The sequence below is a fragment of the Orycteropus afer genome, unplaced genomic scaffold, assembly GCF_000298275.1.
Source record: "Orycteropus afer afer isolate SDZICR_OR568_19922 unplaced genomic scaffold, OryAfe1.0 scaffold00346, whole genome shotgun sequence".
Lineage (NCBI taxonomy): Eukaryota > Metazoa > Chordata > Mammalia > Tubulidentata > Orycteropodidae > Orycteropus > Orycteropus afer.
In genome coordinates this window covers 2,274,291-2,294,760 of record NW_006921933.1, presented here as the reverse complement: position 1 = coordinate 2,294,760, position 20,470 = coordinate 2,274,291, and the positions used below count along the sequence as shown (strand labels likewise).

At 48.7% G+C, this 20,470-nt stretch overlaps 2 protein-coding genes across 2 annotated transcripts in view; one reads left to right on the top strand and one right to left on the bottom strand.

Annotated features, from left to right (window-relative positions):
• CCDC149 (coiled-coil domain containing 149) overlaps window positions 1-3,744 on the top strand; it is a 171,449-nt gene extending 167,705 nt beyond the window's left edge. Inside the window, exon 13 of the mRNA XM_042782501.1 lies at window positions 3,344-3,744. Coding sequence (XP_042638435.1) covers window positions 3,344-3,744 — 401 coding nt within the window. The remainder of the gene's footprint in view (window positions 1-3,343) is intronic.
• Window positions 3,745-14,714: 10,970 nt separating this feature from the next.
• SOD3 (superoxide dismutase 3) lies at window positions 14,715-15,452 on the bottom strand. Its single transcript, XM_007952565.2, has one exon. It carries the CDS (start codon window positions 15,438-15,440, stop codon window positions 14,715-14,717), a length of 726 nt encoding a protein of 241 aa, XP_007950756.1. The 5' UTR covers window positions 15,441-15,452.
• Between the last annotated feature and the right edge of the window lie 5,018 nt (window positions 15,453-20,470).

Below are 20,470 nucleotides of genomic sequence, written 5' to 3'. Positions count from 1 at the left end.
TCGTATGACAAACTGACCAGTGAGTGGTGGAATTGATGGGTAGGAAATGGAAATACACAAATATAACTCCAAGGTCTTATGCTCACTGCCTATAAAGGGCTACTCAAGTGGCAAACAGGAGAAGGACTAGTGGGAGGAGTGTAGATATGATGGAACTATCTTTGGAAAAGTGCCAGAAAATCATTCAAGGGGAGGATCCAGTGGTCAGTAGGCAGCTAGAAACATGTGCTGTATCTGCAGTAGGAAGGGATCAGGGTCATAGATTTGGGAGCCGTACTCATGGGTGGGAGTTGAAGTCATGAGATAGCCAGTGAATGAGAGTGAAAGGAAAGAAGAGAAACAGATGGGGAGTCATTGGGAGAGGGCCAGATGGAGATATCAGGGTAAGCAAAGGAAACCAGGAATGTGTGTGAAGTAAGCTGAATAATGGTCCCCCGAAAATATTAGGTCCTACTCCCTGGAACCTGTAGATGTTACCTTATAGGGCAAAAGGACTTTGCAGATGTGATTAAGTTAAGGATCATAGGATGGGGAAGATTATTCTGGATTATGCAACTAGATCTTAAATGCAATCACATGTGTCCTTTTAAAAGAGAGACAGAGGGAAATCTGGCACACACAGGAGAAGGAAAAGCAGTATGAGTCTGTAGAGGCGGAGATGAGAGTGATGCATTCACTAGGTAAGGGATGCCACGAGCCACCAGAGCTGAAAGGATTCTCCCCAAACCTCCAAAGAAATGTGATCCTGACTGCACCTTGATTTTAGCTCAGGGAAACCCAACTTGGACTTCTGTCCTTCAGGACTATAATGGAATAATCGGGTGTTGTCCTAAGCCACTATGTGTGTGGTAGCTTGTTAACAACAGCCATAGGAACAGCCCTTATATATGTGCTCACAGGTCTAGATTGGAGGAGAAACAAGTTGTTGTTCTGGAAAGGAAAGATAGCTTGAGAGGTGTGTGGCCAGTAGAGTCACATGATGCAGAAAAGGACAGAGGACGGGGACTGAGAAAGGAACAGTGCATCGGATGATTCACTGGTGGGGAGGATGAACAGATTGAAAGGCCAAAGGTGTGAATCATAAGGCGGTGGTGGTTCAGTGGCAGAACTCTCACCTTCCATGCAGGAGACCTGGGTTCAGTTCCTGGCCAGTGCACCCCACGCACAGCTGCCACCCATCCACCAGTGGTGGCTTGTATGTTGCTGTGGTGCTGAACAGGTTGCAGACTAAGAAGACCTGACCATGTACATCTGAAAATCAGCCAGTGAAAACCCAGTGGGTGACCACAGTCCAATCAGCACCAAGCACGGGTATGGCACAGCAGCAGGCAGCATTTTGTTCCTTTGTGTGTGGGGTCAAGGGTCAAGAGAACAGCAGCTAACAACACAAAGAAAGATGTGAAGCAGCCTCAGGAAACGGAGGCAGTGGATGTAGCCTCCTAGGTCCACAGGTTGTGAGAAAAAGGACACAAGGAGTGGTAACGTCTCGAACGTGCATATTTTATTTTTCTAACCTGTAAGTGCTACAAACACATACTTAAAAATTTTGCACTGCACAGAAAGGTATACAGTTTCTTCCACCCTTATCTCCTGCCACTGACCCTCAAACTGTTCTCCAGGGGCAACATACAATTGATAGCATATATCACCCGAAAGAATTTTGTGACTGGGCAAGTTATGTAGATACACAATCCACTATTGATGGGTACTCAGATTATCTTCAGGTTGTTGCTGTTAGTAATAATGTTATAGTGAGCATCTAGGTATATGTGTCTTGATTTTGGGGAGCTAATATCCATAAAGAGATCACCAATAATGGAATTACTGAAACAAAGGGTAAATGCATTTAGGATTGCGATAGCTATTGCTATAACACCATGTGATAGAGTAGAACTGCCCCATAGAGTTTGCCAGGCTACGGGAGCTCTGGTAGCATAGTGCCTAAGGCTCTTGACTGCTAACCAGAAGGCTGGTGGTTCAAATCCACCAGCCACTCCTCGGAAGGAAGGTTGGGCAATCTACTTCTGTAGACATACCACCTCGGAAACCCAAGGAGGGGTCGCTATGAGTCAGATCTGACTTGATGGCAGTGAGTTTCATTTTTGGTTTGCAATCTTTACAGAAACAAATTCTACTTTCTTTCTTTGTGTGTGTGTGTGTGTGTGTGAAATTTAAAAGAAATATTCTTGAATGTGCTGGACACTAAACTAAGAACAAGGCAAGTTAGGTCACTGCTTTCATGAACTTACATTCTAGAATAAAACCTGTAAAATCCATAGTGCAATGCCTGGCACAGAAAAGCACTCAGTAAGTGTTAGCAATTATGATGGTTTTACAAAGGGGAGAAATTGAATCATGCATGTGGGAGCCTACACATGTATAGAATACCTGGTTGTTGTTAGTTGCCAGGTGTCGGCTCCAACTCGTGGCAAAATGTGTACAGTAGAATGAAGTGTGCTGGGTCCTCAGCCGTCTTCACAATCTTCACAACCTTGGTATGCTAGGGTCCACTGTTGTGGCCACTGGGTATTCTGAGTGTCTTCCAACCAAGGAGGCTTATCCTCCAGCACTGTAGCAGACAGTGTCTGTCGTGATCCATAAGGTTTTCATCAGATTTGTGGAAGTAGGTCACCAGGTCTTTCTTCTTAGCCTGTCTTCATTTGGCTGCTTCCCTGAAACTTGTCCACCATGGGTACCTCTGCTGGTATTTGAAGTATTGGTGCTATAACTTGCAGCATCATGGCAACACACAGGCCACCACAGGAGGACAGACGGACATGCAGATGGTGGTGAAAGGGTTCAAGGAAAACTATGTATCATTTTGTTGGGAATTGAGGAAACATCAAGCATCTGCCTCAAAGAATGGGGGCTGATGGAGAGTCTGGGGGAGGGCCCTAAACTCTCCTCAGACTGCTCCCTCTGCTTGCCCCCTGGAGGCAGCCAGAACCTCATTGCATTGCTAAAGAGCCCCAGGTCATCCCTGTGCTGCAGAACGGACAAAACCTTTGTCCTCGATTTAAATATTTAATGAGCACAAGGAGCCACCTAAAGGAGTGGAGCTGGAGGTGGCCAGGTGCCTGAGAAGGGTGAACTATGAACCCGTCCAAATGCTTCCTTTCCTTCCCTGATAACGAGGTTGTCACTGGCGTGCGGGCTTTCTTCTTTAACTTGAGTCTTGTGTTCCCTTGGGCTCCAGTGCCCCGCGCCTGGGAGGAGGAGGGCAAGGGGAGAGGGAAGACATATTTTTCTGTCTCGGAGGCCCTATGACAGTGGGCTGGAGGGGAGGGGATGCGCAGACTGCCTTCCTGCCAGAGGTTTGATGCTGTCCTCGTTCTGTTTTCAGGGGAGGTTCAGAAGCAAGAGCCAGATGAAAGGTGTGCGGCTGCCAAGGTGTTGACAGCAGCAGAGGATGCTGGGAGGCTCGCAGCCAGCACCGCAGCAAATCAGAACCCCGGGAACCAGCGCAAGGACTTTCATCCTTCATTACCCCAGTTACCTTCTGAGGAAGAAGCAGTAAACAGGCTTGGAAGGGAAATAATTAAACTGACAAAGGAACAGGCAGCTGCAGAACTGGAAGGAGACAGAAGACAGGGTCCCGTGGAGGTTCAGCAGAACGACCTGGGACCATCCTCCCTGGGCCTGACCTCCTCCGAGGCCAGCCAGCCAGTGCCTGGAGATCCTATGCCAGAAGATGGCAAGGCGATCCCAGAGGGTGGAGGCCCGAGGAGCAGCAGGAAAACATGAAGGGGAAAGAGACTGGACACGATGACATGTTGAAGGCACCAGGGACAGTAGAGAATAACGCATCAGTACACCACACGGAAGTCTCTTTCCCCTAACACTCCTCCAAGTCTGCAAGTGACAGAACGCTCTGGTCCTCTTGTAAACTGTGAATATTCTGACGATGCCAGTACAGTTTGATTTATTAAATGTGGGTCCTCAGGCTTCTCTGTGTCACCTCTTTGTACCACAGATACACTGCTGTGAACATGGCGAGGCCCAGCAATCATGGCCCGCCATATGGCTGCTTCTCCACATCCATCTCATCTTGTCAGCATTTGTTTTATTAGAGATAAGATGTTTTTCTATTAGTGCTTAATGTTGTCAATCAAAATTATGGGAAGAGCTTGGAAACGGGTGGCATTTTTAATCAGGCCCCGTCTTTGTAACAGTTAGGCAGCTGGAGAGAAAGGTGTAATTGAGCGGAATGGGTCCAGAGGGCCCTGTTACACTTCAACATGTCAGGGCCCGGAGGACCTCCCAGCCTGGGTGTGTTTGGCATCCTGCCTGCGGTGCTGTCTGTCAGGGCCCCAAGGCAGGCTCCAAAGCCTGGGCTCCGGCACCGAAATCCCCCAGCCCATTTGCTCACTGCTAGAGCCGAGTTTTCTAGCCCAGTCATTCTGGAGGATTAGTTGATAAAAAGTGACTGAGGAGGCAAGGAGGGGACAAGCAGTGGTGTTTTGTTTTATCCCCGAGAAGAGATGAGAGGTGGGGTGGTTACCAACCAGCTCCTGTTGAGTGGGCCCCTGACCCACGGCGCCTCCAATCACAACGTAATGAAACGCTGCCCAACCTCACCATCCCCAGGATAGTTGAGGATGGAACATTGTGACCCATAGTGTGTTCATTGGCCGAAGATGGGAGGTAGAACCTGGAAACTCTGGCTTTCTCCTTCCAGCCTGTAATGTGTGTGGGATATTTGGGGTTTGGAAAGGCATGGCTGCTTAGGGCCACTCCAGTTTTCCCAAACCACCTGAAATTTTGAACCTTCACACATTCAGCGCAAAGGTATGGCTGCCTCGTCTGTGCCAAGTACTGGGACTTTAAAGACAAGACACAGCTCACAGCCCTAGATGGGAGAGAGACAGGAGAAAACAGTACAGCACGGGAAGGAGACCAGTGGAGTCCTTGGGTGGTACAGATGGTCAGTACACTCAGCTGCTACCTGGAAGGTCAGTGGTTTGAGTCCACCCAGAGGTGCCTAAGCAGAAAGGCCTGGCAATCTACTTCCAAAAAATCTGCCATTGAAAACTGGGGGGCACAGTTCTATTCTGACACATATATGGTCACTGTGGGTCTAACTCGATTCAACAGCAACTGGTTTTAAGAACAGTGGAGCCAAATACAAGGTCCAGGGTTGGGAAAGGAGGGAATGTCAGCCCTACTTGGTTCTTTCCTTTGGGATGAAAATTAGCTTTTCTAGGCAGCATCTGGAAAATTGAAGGATCATTGAACGATAGCCCTGTCTTTGAGCTGGACTCAGTTCATCTCCCCAGGAAGGCCTAATATGCGTTTCCAGATCTACAACTGCCCCTGAGAACGGAATCACTCTTTTGAGAGATCCTCTTGCTGGGGGACAGGGGTGGAGAAAGGGCTCCCAAGGTGGGTGGTGTGGAAAACTCATCCTAAAAAGAGAATTTTAGTCCCTGAGTGGTGCAATTAAGCATTTGACTACTAGCTGAAAGTTTGGTGGTTCAACTCCACCCTTCTGCTCTGAAGAAAGACCCGGCAATTTACTTCTGAAAGGTCGCAGCCTTGGAAACCCTATGGAGCAGTTCTGCTCTCTACAGGTGGGGTCACCATGAGTCAGAATTAACTTGACAGCAGCTAAAACTAAGATATGTATGCCAGGCTTTTTATCCTAAGGAGCTCTGGTGGAGTAGTGGTTAATGCATTCAGCTGCTCACCAAAAGGTCAGCAGTTCAAACCTGCCATAGGAGCAAGATGAGGCAGTCTGCTTCTGTAAAGATTTGCAGTCTTGGAAACCCTATGGGGCTGTTCTACTCTGTCCTGTAGAGTCAGAATCAACTCCGAGGCAGCAGGTTTGGGTTTTTATTTATTGATTTATTTATTTATTTTGGCTCGTCATCGATCCTAGGTGTGAAACCTACACATGGATGGCCAGGCCACCCTGATGCTTCCCTGCCTGATTTCCTCTTTCATTTCCTTTATCACTTTGCCAGCAGCAAAAGTGAGAGTCTCATTAGATCTCACGCTGTCTCACTCTGAAGGGGGCAGCCTGCAGACAAAATGTCCCAATCCTTTGCCAGTGCACACCCAGAGCTGCCAGCCTCTTTCTTCCCACTCACCGCAACTAGCGAATGGGGGGCATGCGGAGTCAGTTCACCGCTGCTCCTGGTGAGATGGATGTGCCATCTGGTCCCACCGTCCTGGGCCTCACTGCTCCATTCACCCTCCTGTGTTCCCGCTTCCCCCCTCAGGTCCACCCACACCACTTCCTCTTAAGGGAGGTCCCTGCTGCAGCTGCAGCCCTTGCCCCAGCCAGCAGCCACAGAAATTATGTTCCCGCTGGACGAGCCCTTAACTGTCGGCAAATGCTCAGCACGGCTGCACGGGACACAGAGCCACCACAGGAAAGCACAGCCAAGTTCAATACAATCCAGATAAAAAGGACACTCCCCCGGCCGAAGCTCTGGTTTTGACACAGTCTGGCAGATACATGTCTGTAGGGCCCGGTCATCACCTTCTGGAAAGCAGGGCTCGTAGCAAACGGCAGTGGGCCCGGGAGATTCCAAGTGTGGGGAGGTGGGATGTTAACCTAAACTCTTGTGCAATTAGATGGAAATTGGGACCAGTGAGTTAACCCTGGCACCTGTAGTCATGACCACACCCTGTATATATACATGTGTGTCCCTGTCCCACTTCTGCATCCTAATCCAACATGGCTCTTCTCTCCCATAGACATTAAAGAGAGTTTCAGCAATTACTTATGATTGTCATTTTTCTTTTTAAAAGCCATTCAGAAAGCCTGCAGCATTCTCTTCCTGCTCCACCAGATAACCTGAATCAGGAGTACTGGCGCCTCCTGGGAAATAGCGCCTGTGGTAATTCGTGTTAAATTGCTGAATGATCCCTCACAGCTGGTGATGGCCAATAGAAACTGCTCAGTGCCCCACCCCCTCAAATCGCACATAGGGCATGTGCCATGCCTGCAGGTACCTGTCAGCTGGGAGTCACACTTAAGAAAGCTTAAACAATAGGGAAGTGAAGTATATTGCACACCAAGAACTTGAGAGGTAGGACCCAGTTGCAGGGCTGGTTCATTCAGGAAAGTTCGCAAGGTTCTGGGTTTCCGTCATCCTGCTCTGCCTGCCTTCGTGTCAGCTGCGCCCTCAGGACAGCGAGGTGGCTGCAGCAGCTCCGGCCATCACCTCTTCTCACATCGGTGTCCAAAGGCATAAGGAAATTTCTCCTCCTGTGTGTGAAGTTTTAGAGCAAGAAACCAGTTCCTATCACATTTCAGTGGTGACAGTTGGCACTGCCAACACCAGTCCCTGGCAAGGAGGATGGAATAACTGTGATAGGTTCATCAAAATTCTCCCTCTGGTTTAGGGGCATGTAGCTTCTAAACGGTGAATGCCAAAACCAAATCAGCCTGGGGAATGTACAAGACTCAGGAATAGATTTGAACTGACTGGGCCAATAACAGGAGGCTCTGGTGGCATAGTGCCTAAGGCATTTGACTGCTAACCAGAAGGCTACTGGTTCAAACCCACCAGCCACTCCTCAGAAGGAAGACTGGGCAATCTACTTCTATAGAGATAACGCTTGAGAAACCCAAGGGAGGGTTGCTATGAGTCGCATCCAACTTGACAACAGTGAATTTGGTTTTTTGGGAGGCCAATAACAGCTTTCTCTGAAACTCACATCTTATTTTTCCTTTTAAAAAGTCAGAATATTACGTTATGATGAGTTTGGAGTTGGGGGCAGGGATGGTGGTTGTTTGTTAAGAAAAATGCCATCTCATCTCTTCTCCACGGCTCCTTTAGGATCGGTCCTATTTGGTAGCTGGAACGTTCCTCTGTTGGCTTACCTATTCAGGTGTGTCTGTCCTATTATTTTTCCAGCTCGGTCGCCAGCAGAACAATCTAGAAAGATGAAGCAGAGCTGACAGGTCTCTTAATGAAAGCCTGTTTGCAAACTCTGCATTTCTTGCAGTCCCTCTCTACCTGAGAGCTTTTAGGTGTGGATTTTGACTGTATGAGTGTTTGTGGTTCTTTTAATCAAGTCCCATGGAAGTGGATCGGTTTTTGTAAACCAGGCACATTCTCTCCCTAACTCCTTTTTCCAAACCTCCTCTGCCTGCTTTCCTCTCCTGCCTTCTCCCTCTCGTCTATGCCTTGAACAGCTAGTCCCTGAACCCTCTCTAGCCTGGAGCTAGCTCAATCCCTGCTGGCACCTCCTCCAGGTTGGCAGTCTCCCACAAGCTAAATTAGTTTTCCCATTAACGCTGTCTCTGTGCCCTCGCTCCCAAATGCACCCCACCGTCACAGATCTGAAGTGCTTAAAAATAAGAAGGCTCTGGTATCACACCTGTATGTTGGAATGAATTGTTCAATGTGTTGTCCCTATTTGAGTCTTTGCACTCCAGTTTACCATGTGGCATAAAAATGTTTTATCTCTGCTGCCAGGAATTGCAGACTCACTGACTTGGTCTTGTGGTCATCTTCCCTGTCGCTTTAAAATCACAGCATATCTTTGCACTTCTTGGTTTTCTCCTTTTCCAAGAAGAGGCGCACTCTTCTGGCTTTGAGGTACCAGGGTGGCACAAAAGGTTTGAGATCAGCTACTAGCCTGAAGGTTGGTGTTGCAAACTCACCCAGCAGGTGTGCAGAAGAAAAAAGTGGCCATCTTTCCATAATGATGTCAGCCAAGAACAAACACCCTATAGAGCAATTCTGCTCTAATGCATTGGGTCACCATGAGTCAGAAACAACTCGGCAGCAACGGGCTTAGTTTTTTCTCCTGGCGTAATCATTTTCCTACAGCTCTGTGGCTGGCCTGCTCCTCTCCCTCTCTTTACAAAGAGTCTGTCTGAGCCCCTTCTCCCTCAGCTTTCACTCTGCGAGTGTCCCTTTGGAACACCCCCTCCTCCCTAATAATTCTGACAGTACCTTCAGATGGGCTCCAGTTAGGATGTCAAAAGCCAAAGGATTCCCCCAACACACTACTTTAAAACATTGCCATTTTTTTTCCCCCAAAATGTCTTTCTGAACAGGAAAAATTTGAAGAACAGAGAATGCGTTTGGGAGCTCAGCGGTGAATCGAATTAGAAATGGGAAGCAGGAAAAATAAGAAGGGGCTGTCTCTCAATGTTATGGCTGCTCACAAAAACAAAACAAAACACGTTGATACAGCATGAAGGCAGTTTAAAATGATAGAGTTAGACGGGCTGCTGTGTATGTGACAGCACTTCTTTATGAAATGAGTTTTGTTTTGGGTGGCGGATGCAGAGGGAAAGTTTGCAAGCACAACACTGAAAAGTTGACTTGCTGGAGTGAGCTCTGAAATGTATTTTGAGTTTTTAGGCAAAACCAGAAATAGTCTATTAAATTTAAAACAATTGGCTTTTCCGTTTTCTTTTTAACCAGCTACTGTTTTGTAGTTTTGTTTAAAGGAGGAAGTAATGTCTACTGATTTGCAGACATTGCTTTATTGGATCCCCTGATCCCCGTGTATCATACCTATATCTTTTTTGTTACCTGCAATAAAAGTACGGTAATTTTCCTAATATAAATGATTAATTGTCTATTATTTGCATCATTCTCTCCTATCCACCCTCACCGCAGGCTCAGCCTAGGCCTGGCCTTGTTTCCGGCATATTGTAGCAACTTATCAGTTGCAATCTGTCATCCACATGTCATTGATCATATGGTCATCGTGAAAAATACGGAGAATGTAAAGATTTTATGCATTCAGTCAAAAACATCGCAGCTAAAATCAGTCGGTTTATTTCCTGCCGTCTTTCAAGTTGACCAAAGCGCTGGCTGATTTGCTCTATTTTCTTACATTTTTAGTGTTTCTGTATATACGCACTGAAAAGCCCTGCTCAGAAAAAAAATGTGCTGCAATTCTGAGAAAAAGCTTATCCTAAGCATCTAAAGATAGCATTTCTAAATATTGTCTACATTGTGTTTAAACCGTGCAAACTTGAGCATTCTTCTCACTTTACCAGCTGTGTCTAGGTAGAGTCATTACATCAAACGCTTCTAATTTTACAAAAAGAAATCAAAACAAGTGTGTGTTTAAGTCCCAGTGACAAATGCAAACCCTGTGAGTCAAATAGGCAAACTGATTAGCAAGCTGGCTGGGAAGTCAAAACAGCAAATATAAGGAGATTAAGCAAATAGATCTGTAAAATGAAAGGAGTAAAAATAGTCCTCAGGGGCCAAGTAGGGTCCAGTGGGCGGGCTTGATGACATGTGGAATGTTCTGTGCTGGGATCCAGATGCCTGTCCTTTATGGCCCTCAATCCTGCCTTCCTCTTAGGTCCCTCCCCAAAAGTCTAGCTGAGATGACAGAGTTCATGTCATCCAGCCGCTCAGTAAATGCAGAAATCCTTCTAACAAATCTAAAAGGTTTACTTGATTCCTTCTAGCTGCAGGACACTCACTACCTTATGAGTTACCAGCTGCCACCACGGCAAATGAGCTGTGTGCCATAGGGGTTTTCTTCCCTTTTAAAAAATTTTTACTGTGATTTGGGTGAAACAAGGCATTTGACTGCTCACCAGAAGACTGGTGATTCAAACCCACTAGCCACTCCACAGAAGGAAGACTGGGCAATCTACTTCCACGGAGGGGTTGCTATGAGTCAGATTCGACTGGACAGCAGTGAGTTTGGTTTTTTTTTTTTTGGTTACAGAGCAAATCCATTTTTCACACAGCAGTTCATACACATTTTGTTTCATGACATTGACTGCAATCCTCATAATATAAACAGCTCTCTTCCTACTTCCTCCCTGTACTTACCTCTTCCTGGGTCCTTCTTTCCTACGCCTTCCTGCCCCTGAGCTGTCTCCCTGTGCAAATAGGGGTTTTCAATGCCTGATTTTTCAGCAGTAGATTGCCAGGCTTTTCTTCCAAGGCACCTCTGGGTGGCCTCAAGCTTTCAAATTTACGGGTAACAGCCAAGTACATTAACTGTTTGCACCACAAGGTAGCTCGATCCATTAGTAGGTAGGGACTTTTCTGACTTTAGCCATTGTGATTAATTAGTGCTGACATCCAAATCTTACTAGATGACCTGCTATGATGCTATGCTGCACATTCATCATGAATATACTTAATTTAATCCTCAAAACAATCCAATGAAATGGTTTTATTTTATAGAAGAGGAAACTCAAGTTGATTCCAACTCATAGCGACCTTGCAGGCCAGGGTAGAACTGTCCCATAGGATTTCCAAGGCTGTAATCTTTACAGAAGCAGACTGCTACATCTTTCTTAAATGGCTGGTGAGTTCCAATGAGTTTGAACTGCTGGCCTTTCTTTGGTTAGCAGCCAAGTGCTTTAATCACTGCATCACCAGTGAACTGTCATCTGCCATACCATTGTTTCTGCTATTCCTTTCCTGACTCACTGGAGCCCCATAAAACAGTTTATCAATCCCAAATGGGGGAGGGGTGACCACCCATGGAAATACCCTGTGGCCACCCTGGAGTGCATGCTAGGAAAGTCACCAGATGGCGAGCTATGAGATAGGAAGTAAGGTTCCTGTATTAACAGAATCAAAATTTTGAGCAAGACTCTAAATTATGAATACTGTGGAAATCAGGGTCTCCGAATAGCTCTGGTGGGAATTATGATTCCCCGCGGCAGAGACAAGATGATGACTGCTTGCAGATCTTCTGCTTCATGACTCAAAGGGTAGTGGTAGAGTTCAGGAAGGGGCTTACCAAGATTGAACCTCACCATCACTAGCTGAGCAGAATAAGTCTGACCTCATGGCACGTCCCTGGGGAAACAGAAATGAGAATTCTATATTGTACTGAGGCATGGAAACAGACAGTCAAGGAGTTTGGTTAAGGCAGGAAGGAGAGAAAGCACCAAACCTGGAGGAACCACTAGATTGACCCCAGAGATCACAAACTAACAGGTTAACAGGCAAAGGAGAGCTCAAAAGAAATGCATTTTGATTGAACTGGCCGCAGTAACTGGTGGATAAGAACCTTATGGGCAATGAGTTTATGATAACAGAGAGGGGCAATTTGGAAAAGGAGGTGAGAGTGGTCACCCAACTCAAATAATGTCGTCAATGTCACCAAACTGTGCAAGTAGAACTTGTGGATTTGTCTATTTCTCCTGTGTATGTTTTACACACACACACACACACACACACACAGTATAAAAAGGAAAATGAAATGGGGGACGATTTCCAGTTGGATTCAGAGTGTCAGGGAGTGGATGGTAGCCTTCAAGAATGACTCTTCAGCTCTGTCTGGGCGCGGGCCAAGGGCAGTGAAAAAAATTCAGAATTGAAGAGAAACAATGAGAGAGAAGGACCAACTTCCTTCCAAAAAATTAGTCTGAACCCCCTTGATGCTCCCGCAGTAATTTATAATCTGGGCAGCAGAGCAGAAGGTGGGGAGCTGGGCATTTTATTCCTCAATCTCATGTGTCCCGATGTAATTGCAGATTCTTTTTCACAACTTTCAAATGGTGGGGAGGGGCAAACACATCTAGTGCAGATCAGAGTATTTAAAGACTTGGCTTGTTATCACCCTGTCAGAGCCGACCTGTATAGTTCAAGTTAATACTCCAAACCAGGAAAAGCCAGTTGGTGGAGCAAAGTCACCAAGCAATAGCCTTTCTCTCCAGCTGTCATTGGGTTCAAGGAAAGGTTTTTAAAATAACAAGTTAAGTCCTAGTTAGAGGTAAAAATAACCACTGAGGACAGGTTTCTGGCTGAGGCTCAGTTGAGTCACTGCCTCAGAAGGTTGGGAGAAATGGAAACTGCCTCAAAGAAAGAAGGAAAAACAAAAAGCAACGAGTTGCCATCAAATCCAGCTGGTGCATGTCAGAGTAGAACTGTGAGCCACAGTGTTTGCAGAGCATTGTTTTGGAAGTAGATCACCAGGCCTGTCGTTAGCGGTGCCTTGGGGTAGACTTGAACCTCTAATCTCTTGGTCAGCAGCAAAGCATGCTATCCATTTCCACCACCTAGGGTATCCACCCTAGACAAACCAGGATGGAAAGACCGTACTTAGGAAGTGAGTCTACCCCACCAAAGAACATCCAAAAACCACTCTGACCAGCTGCTGTGCAGTTGGTTCTGCTTCATGGTGACCCCATGTGTGTGAGTAGAGCTGCTCCATAACTTCCTCAGGACTGTGACCTTCCAAAGCAGAATGCCAGGCCTTTCTTCTGAGGCTCCTCTCTGGGCCGGTTCTAACTACCAACTTTTCAGTTAACAGTCAAGTGTTTAATTACATCAGCCAGGGACACCTGAATCTATCCCAGGGGGTTACAAAGTTATTAAAACATGTAGTTATTCAGTAAAAAGAAGATGCAATTCTCAAGAGTAGTCTAGTCTGTGTACAGAGTATAATTTTTATAAAGGGAGGCTGAACCAATCACAAGTCTCAATAGAATTTAGCTGCTTTTGGTCCCCACTACTTTGAGCCGCCTTTGTGTCAACAAGAGCTTTACTCTTATTTGTGGGAGGCCTGGACAGCTCCAGATAGCAATATCAGTCTCCCTGTAAATTCCCAGGGCACATTGCTTCATGACGCTATCTTCGCCATCTGGGAAGTGGACCTAAGGCTGCACTGCAAGGGAAAGGTGAGAACCAAAGGCAAGAAGAGTTGGTGCACCTCATTCCTGCCCAAGCCAGTGGCACCAGCATCTGTATCACCAGGGAAGCTTCTTGCCAACAGAGCTCCTCCGCCCCCTTTGGAGATCACAGCTCTTGGATGTAACGCAGGAAGGCAGATAGATACATAGGTAGGTAGATTTTTTTTTTTTTTAACTTCCCTGATGCTGATACTCTTCATCTTGGGAGTCACACAGAGGCTGAGCATTGCTTCCAGTAAGTGGCTGAGGTCGGGGTGTAGGGAAAAGTTCATTCTCCAGGATTTTGGGAAATATCTTTGGCATTTCCGAAAAATAGCTGAGCCCTGCAGAGAAGGTTCATGCAAAACAAGTAACGGAGGCCCTGGCGCAGGACTGAATTGCTGAGTTTTTAATACACAACATCAGATTGCAAAATATCCCCCCAAGGAGCAGCTCTCCAAGGGGTGGTGGGAAAACAGCTGAGGGGCAGGGCAGGGCAGCTTACCCTTTGGCTGCATGTATGGGCAGCCACAAGATCCGAAGAGATGGGGAGATGGGACCCCAGGGAAAGTTTAGAGTCTCAGAGCACCTAGGAGCAACCAAAGCGCAACTTGTGGGGGTGAGCTGGGGCCCTTAGGGCAGAGACAGGTCTCAGGGCTCATGAGGATCAAGGTGGAAAGGGAAGGCAGGGAGTCTGGGAGGCCCTCAGGGAGGATGGGGTACTGTGCTAGTCTGGAACCCGAGGGTCCTCTGGGCTGGAAGATGGAGGCTCAGGATGGAGAGGGCATCTTGGCATACTTGGGGGAGACCTCAGGGTGGGGGGAATTTCAGGGCTCAAGGGGATCTTACGCCACAGTGGAGAGAGGCCCTCAGAGTGGAAGGAGTCTCAGGTGCAGAGGGGTCTTAGGGTGCATGGAGGCAGAGGGAGAACTCGATGCTCAGAAAGGGTCTCGGCGCAAGGGGGTAGGAGAGTGGACTCAAGGCTGAAGGAGGTCTGGTGCGCATTGGGGGTCCCAGTGTGGAAGTTGTCCCAGGGTGCACAAGGTGCAAGGGGGACTCAAGGCAGAGGGAGGTCTCAGAGCTCAGAGGGGTCTCGGGGCTCACGGAAGGATCTCCGGGCTCCCGCACAGCCGGGGGGCGCTCAGGAGGTCTTGCACTCGCTCTCGCGTCGCCGCTTCCTGCGCTCCACGTGTTCTTGTGCTTTGCGCGCCCACAGCTCCGGCCCGCACACGCCCACCACGCAGCAGGCCAGCCGGCGGCCCGCGTTGCCGTTCTCCACGCTGGCCTGGTTGCCACCGAGGCCCAGGTCGTCCTGGAGCGCGTGGACCACCACGGAGCGGCCCATGATGGAGTGGGGGCCGGTGAGCGAGGCGGCGAGGCCGGTACGGTACTTCCAGAGACGGCCGTCGCGAACCGCGAAGTTACCGAAGTCGCCCGGGTGCAGCGGGTGCGGTACGCCCAGCGGGTTGTAGTGGGGACCGGTGGCCTCGCAGCCCTGGCTCACGTCCCCGTACTGGTGCACGTGGATGGCGCGGCTGGAAGCGTTGGGCTCGGTGGGGAAGCCCTCCAGGTCGAAGAAGGCCTCGAGTTTGGCGCCGAGCGCAAGCTGCCGGAAGAGGACGAGGCCAGTGACTCGGGGCTGCGCAGCGTCCAGCGATGCAGACGGCTGCACGTGGCAGGCGGCATGGAGCCCGGCGTCGGGCCAGCTGTCCCTCGCCCCCTGCTGCGTGAGCTCCTGCCAGATCTGCGTCACTTTGACGTGCATGTCGCGGATTTGGTCTGCAGTGTTGGCACTGGGCTCCACCATATCCGCATCCATGGAGGCATCGGCCGCCAGGAGCAGGCAGGAACACAGCAGCGCCAGCATGGCCGAGTAGGACAGCTGCGGGGCACCCTGCCAGGCAGGAACGAAGGGAGGCTTTGTCAGTTTATGCATAGACTCTCAGGGACCCCAACATCATCCAGTCTCCTTCCCTCCCCCTCAGGCCGTTCTGGTCCCGGGGGCATGCATTCACTCATTCGTTCATTCAGCACACATTTCTTCAGGTCCTCTGTGTGCCAGGCACTATGTTCGATGCTGTTCTTGCAAAGATACATGAGACGTGATGTCAGCTCTCAAGAAACTCATAGGGATCATTCGGAACCACAAATCTGATCATGGCTCTCTGTTCCTAAAACCCTTCAGTGACTGCCTCTACCGTTAGGACCCAGTCGAATCTCCATAGTGTGGAGGGGTCTCAGGAGGCATGGGAAGACAGTGCCTCATGGCCCATCAAGGTCTGCCCCTGTTCTTATCCCCCAGCCTCATCTCTTGCCACTCTCATTCTATATCCTGCCTTCTTGGTCTTTGCACACACTGTGCCCTCTCGTGCAAACACCCTCTCCTCTCTTTGTTTGGTACAGTGAATTATTTGGTATAGCTTATCTAGCCATTGTCTTTGTAGCTCCCACAGGATTACTGGGTGGATCCATGCAAACAAGGTGTGTAGAACTCTGATGTTGGGATTGGTTAGTTGAGTCACTTTGCCAGGCTTAAAATGAGCCTTCCTAGAGACAGAGAGGGGATCTCACTGCCATCAAGGGAGAAGACCTGGAGGTGAAGTGGAACTTGTTCTTGGACCCGAGATCCCTGGGCTGGACTTCCTTGGCAGAGAGATGCCCAGGTGAGAGACGGAGGCAGTGGAGACAAGAGGCAGGAGACGGAACTTTGGGCTTTCCAGCCCACATTGTGAGAAAGCTGTGTGTCCTGGGGCAGGAGGCTTGCTAGCCGAGTGGGGTGCACCTAGGTGTAGCTATTGGCAGAGAACTTTGTAACACTTGACGGAGCAGGGCAGAGGCCAGGCCAAGAGGCCAAGGGCCAGAAAGGCATGCCCAAGGGCACAGCAGAGGGGAGACTGTTCTGATCTAAGAACTGTATCCTGAGAATGTTTCTCAACCTGAACTGTGACCTGTTACTTTCCTAATAAACCCCATAATCGTGAGTGTTGTCTATGAGTTCTGTATGGCCATTGCAATGAATTATCAAACCCAGCAGAGAAGTAGTGAGTGCTGTGGGAGGGACAGCTGGTGTCAGAGTTAGTGAAAAGACTGGAGGGTGGCGGTATGTCTGGACTTACAAGAATAAGCCTTGAGCTGCTGATGGTGATTCTGCCTTCCTTGTGGGAAGTCAGAGGAGGTTCGGAAGATGCCATCTCCGTGCCCTTTTTGCATCTTCCACACTCAGTAGACCTGTAGCTTTTTTTAAGACAGAAACTCATCTATACTGCACATTGCCAGCACCTAGACTCACACCTGGTGATGTTGTTAGCTGCAGCAAGTCGTCCTGACTCAGGATGACCCCGACTCATGGTGACCCCCTGCACAATGGGACAACATGCTGCCTGGCTCTACACCATCCCCATGATTGGTTCTGAATCAGATCACCGTGAGGCATAGGGTTTTCACTGGCTGATTTTCAGATGTAGTTTGCCAGGCCTCTCTTCCTAGTCCATTGTAGCCTGGCAGCTCTGCTGAAAGCCTTTCAGCCTCATAGCAACACACAAGCCTCCACTCACAGCCAGGTGGTGGCCATGCATGAGGGGCTTGGCTGGGAATCGAACCCAGGTCTCCCACGTGGAAAGGCGAGAATCTGCTACCATACCACCATCTGCCCCACCTGTGGCAGATATAAGATGTGATTGTTCAATGAGTAGCTAGTAAATCAGGAGTAGGGACAGACATGCCATCAAATCCCAACACCAATCCTATGACTTTCTCATTGAAGATGGAGCCTTGTGCTGGGGAAGGACAGAAGAGATGGTACCCATCTCCCTTGTGGGCTCCTGGAAGGCTTCCAGAAGAGGTGACATTTCAGCCGAGTGGCACAAGCAGTTTTCCAGCCATGTCAGGTAGGAAAACCATTTCAGGCAAGAGCCACAGCATGATATGAAAGGGTGTGAAAAGGCACGGTTTGTTTGTGGGAAGTTAGGAAGGTTCCTGTGGCAAAAACATGGCCTGTGATAGGAGGCAGGCATTGAATCTCTACAGAAATGTGAGCCAGGGACTGAAAGACTGGGTTTGCTATGCTAACGGGTGTGGATATTAGCCAGCGGGCAAGTGCTGGTGGAAGTTTTTAAGCAGAGAAGTGGATGATGAGGTCATTTTAGTTCCTTCACTCTGGCAGGAGAAAGGATGTTGACTGGACTTTTAAGATGGGAAGGGCAAGGGAGGGAGCTTGGGAAATGGCCTAGAAAGAGATGGGAGCACGGAGAAGCAGAGACAGTCAGCAGGGACACAAAGGCAGCAGTGGTGAGGGCTTAACCTGAGGTGGAGGGCGTGGGTTTGGGAGACATCTTGGTAGCACAGCCAAGAAGGAAGGAGACGGAGGAGTTGAAGTTGACTCAGATCCTTGGCGGAGGACACTGGTCAATGGGTGGTGATACTAAAATAAATTAACAAAACTCTAAACAGGTTGCCATCAAGTCAATTCTGACTCGAGGTGATCCCATGTGTGCAGAGTAGAACTGCTCCACAGGCTTTTTCCAGGACTGAACTCTCAGGAGCAGGTCACCAGACCTTTCCTCTGAGGCACCTCTGGTTGCATTTGAACCACTGATCTTTCAGTTAATAGTCCAGTGCTCTACTGCTTGCACCCTCCGTGGAACCCAGGGTGGTACCAGGACCCAAGAAATGGGGAAGAGAATGAGTTCAGCTTGGGTCAGCAGAGGGTGAGATGCTGATGGCCACAGGTCTAGTACTTGGAAGAGGCAGTGTAGCTGACCGTGCTTCTCAGTGTTGTCCGCACATCAGACTCCGGCCTTCAAAACCAGACCCCAGACCCTGTTCCAAGAGATTCTGAGTCAGTGGGCTTGACTTTTTTGTATTTTTGTTTAAAAGCTCCATTGAAGATTCGAGAGCCCAGCCATGGATTTTGGAGTCAGACACAGATTTAAATCTCAACAGCCACATAGACTAACTGTGAGACCGTGGGGAAGTAACTGACTATCTCTTTGCTTCAGGTTTCTTACCTATAGAATAAAGTTAGCAGTACCACTGAGGAGCACGGCGGGGATTAAATGAGATAGTACATGCCAGGCTGTTCTCACATTTTCAAGTCTGCCCACAGGGATCAATGCTGCCTCTAAAGAACTGATTTTGAGGGTGAATTTCACTTCTAAGGGCCTCTTCCAACCCCAAAGTAGATGCCTTTATAAAAAGAAACGCCAGGCTTGAGTATTTGTTCTTCGCATAACCACTAGAGAAAGGCAATTTAATATGGTGATTAAAAGAATGGATGCTGGAACTCACTGCCTGGATCTGAAGGCTGCCTCTACCACTTACTCTCTTCAAAAGGAAAGAAAGAAAGAAAGAACCAAACCCACTGCCACTGAGTCAACTGCAATGCACGCAAAGCCGTGTGTTACGGAGTAGAGCTACTCCCTAGGGTTTTCTTGGCTGTGATCTTTGTGGAAGCGGATTGAACTGCTGATCTGTAGCTTAGCAGTTGAGTGCAAACCGTTTGCACCATCAGGGCTACATCTGAAGGGTCAGCTATTTCTGTGACTTTTATTGCAAAGTAGCAGAGGAAATGTCCAACTGTAGCCTCTAGATCAGCTCTACCTCCTCTCTCGGCTTCAGTTTTCTCATCTATAGATGGGGATCGTTATACTTGCCTTGGTGGCTTGCGATGCTAACATTCATTGAACTCAAGTGCCAGGCATTGTTAAGCACTTCACCTGTGTTAATTCATGTGAGTCTCACAAGAACCCCATGTGGTGGGTGCTATCGTCATCTCCATTCTAAAGTGGAGAGAATGAGGCAGGGAGAGGTGAAGTGAACTGCTCAAAGTCACACATACAGTAGCTGGGACAGGATGTGAACATGTGTGGTCTGCCCCAGAGCCCATGCTTTCGGCACCACAGTGCAAAGCTCTCCCCTAAGGTACTTAGCACAGAGCCTGGCAGACACATGGGAGGTTCTCAGTAAGCAGCTGCTCTGGACTATGGGACAGAAGCTGCAGCTGGAGATGAGATTGCAGGGCCATCAGCAGAGAGGTGCTAGCAAAGCCCTGGAAGGACAAGGGGCCAGAGAGCTAGGAAGAGACGCAGAGAAAGTGACATCCAAGAAGCTGCCTCTGAAGTGGCCCTGATGCAGTGTTACTACCGGAAAAGGATGGTGGAGGGCCTGGGGGCCATTTCTACCAGGCCTCAGGCCCTCCCACCCTCAGAAGCCCCCTCACCTCCTGAGGCAGCCCTGCTAATCAGGGCCTCTGCTGACTGGAGAGTTCTTAAGTGTTGTGGGCTGCTGTTGAGTCAGCCCATCTCATAGAGACCCCTTGCACAACAGGCCAAAATGTTGCCTGTTGTGGTCCGTAGGGTTTTCATTGGTTGATTTTTCAGAAGCAGAATGCCAGGCCTCTCTTCCTCATCCATCTTAGTCTAGAAGGTCTGCTGAAACCTGTTGGCCATCCTAGCAGCAAGCCTCCACTGACAGACAGGTGGCGGCTGCGCCTGACGTACATTGGTCAGGATTTGAACCTGGGTCTACCACACAGAAGGTGAGAATTCTACCAGTGAACCACCACATCCCCTCTTCCTGAATAGCACAGAGCAAAAATAGATGGTGTGGGGTGCATCTGTGAAGCTTTCTCTTTGATGAATGTCTGCAATTAACATTCTAAGGAGATGCATTTCCCTTAAAGCAAAAAACAAATTCTCAAACCCACATAAGCGGGATGCCTTGTTTGTTAAGTCTGTGACTCCAGTGCCCCTGAGTGCCGTGCAGGTTTTTCCATTGACTTTGAGCTGTGACTGACAAGGGTTTATTGCCTGCTCTGTAAACGGTTGTGGAGGGGGAGAACAGGGTGAGCAGGGAGAGCAGTTGGGGCCCTTGTCTTGAAACAAGGGAAGGCCCCAGCCT

What these genes read in the sequence shown, in the direction of transcription:
- SOD3 (XM_007952565.2), bottom strand. Translation starts at nt 15,440, where the DNA reads ATGCTGGCGCTGCTGTGTTCCTGCCTGCTCCTGGCGGCCGATGCCTCC.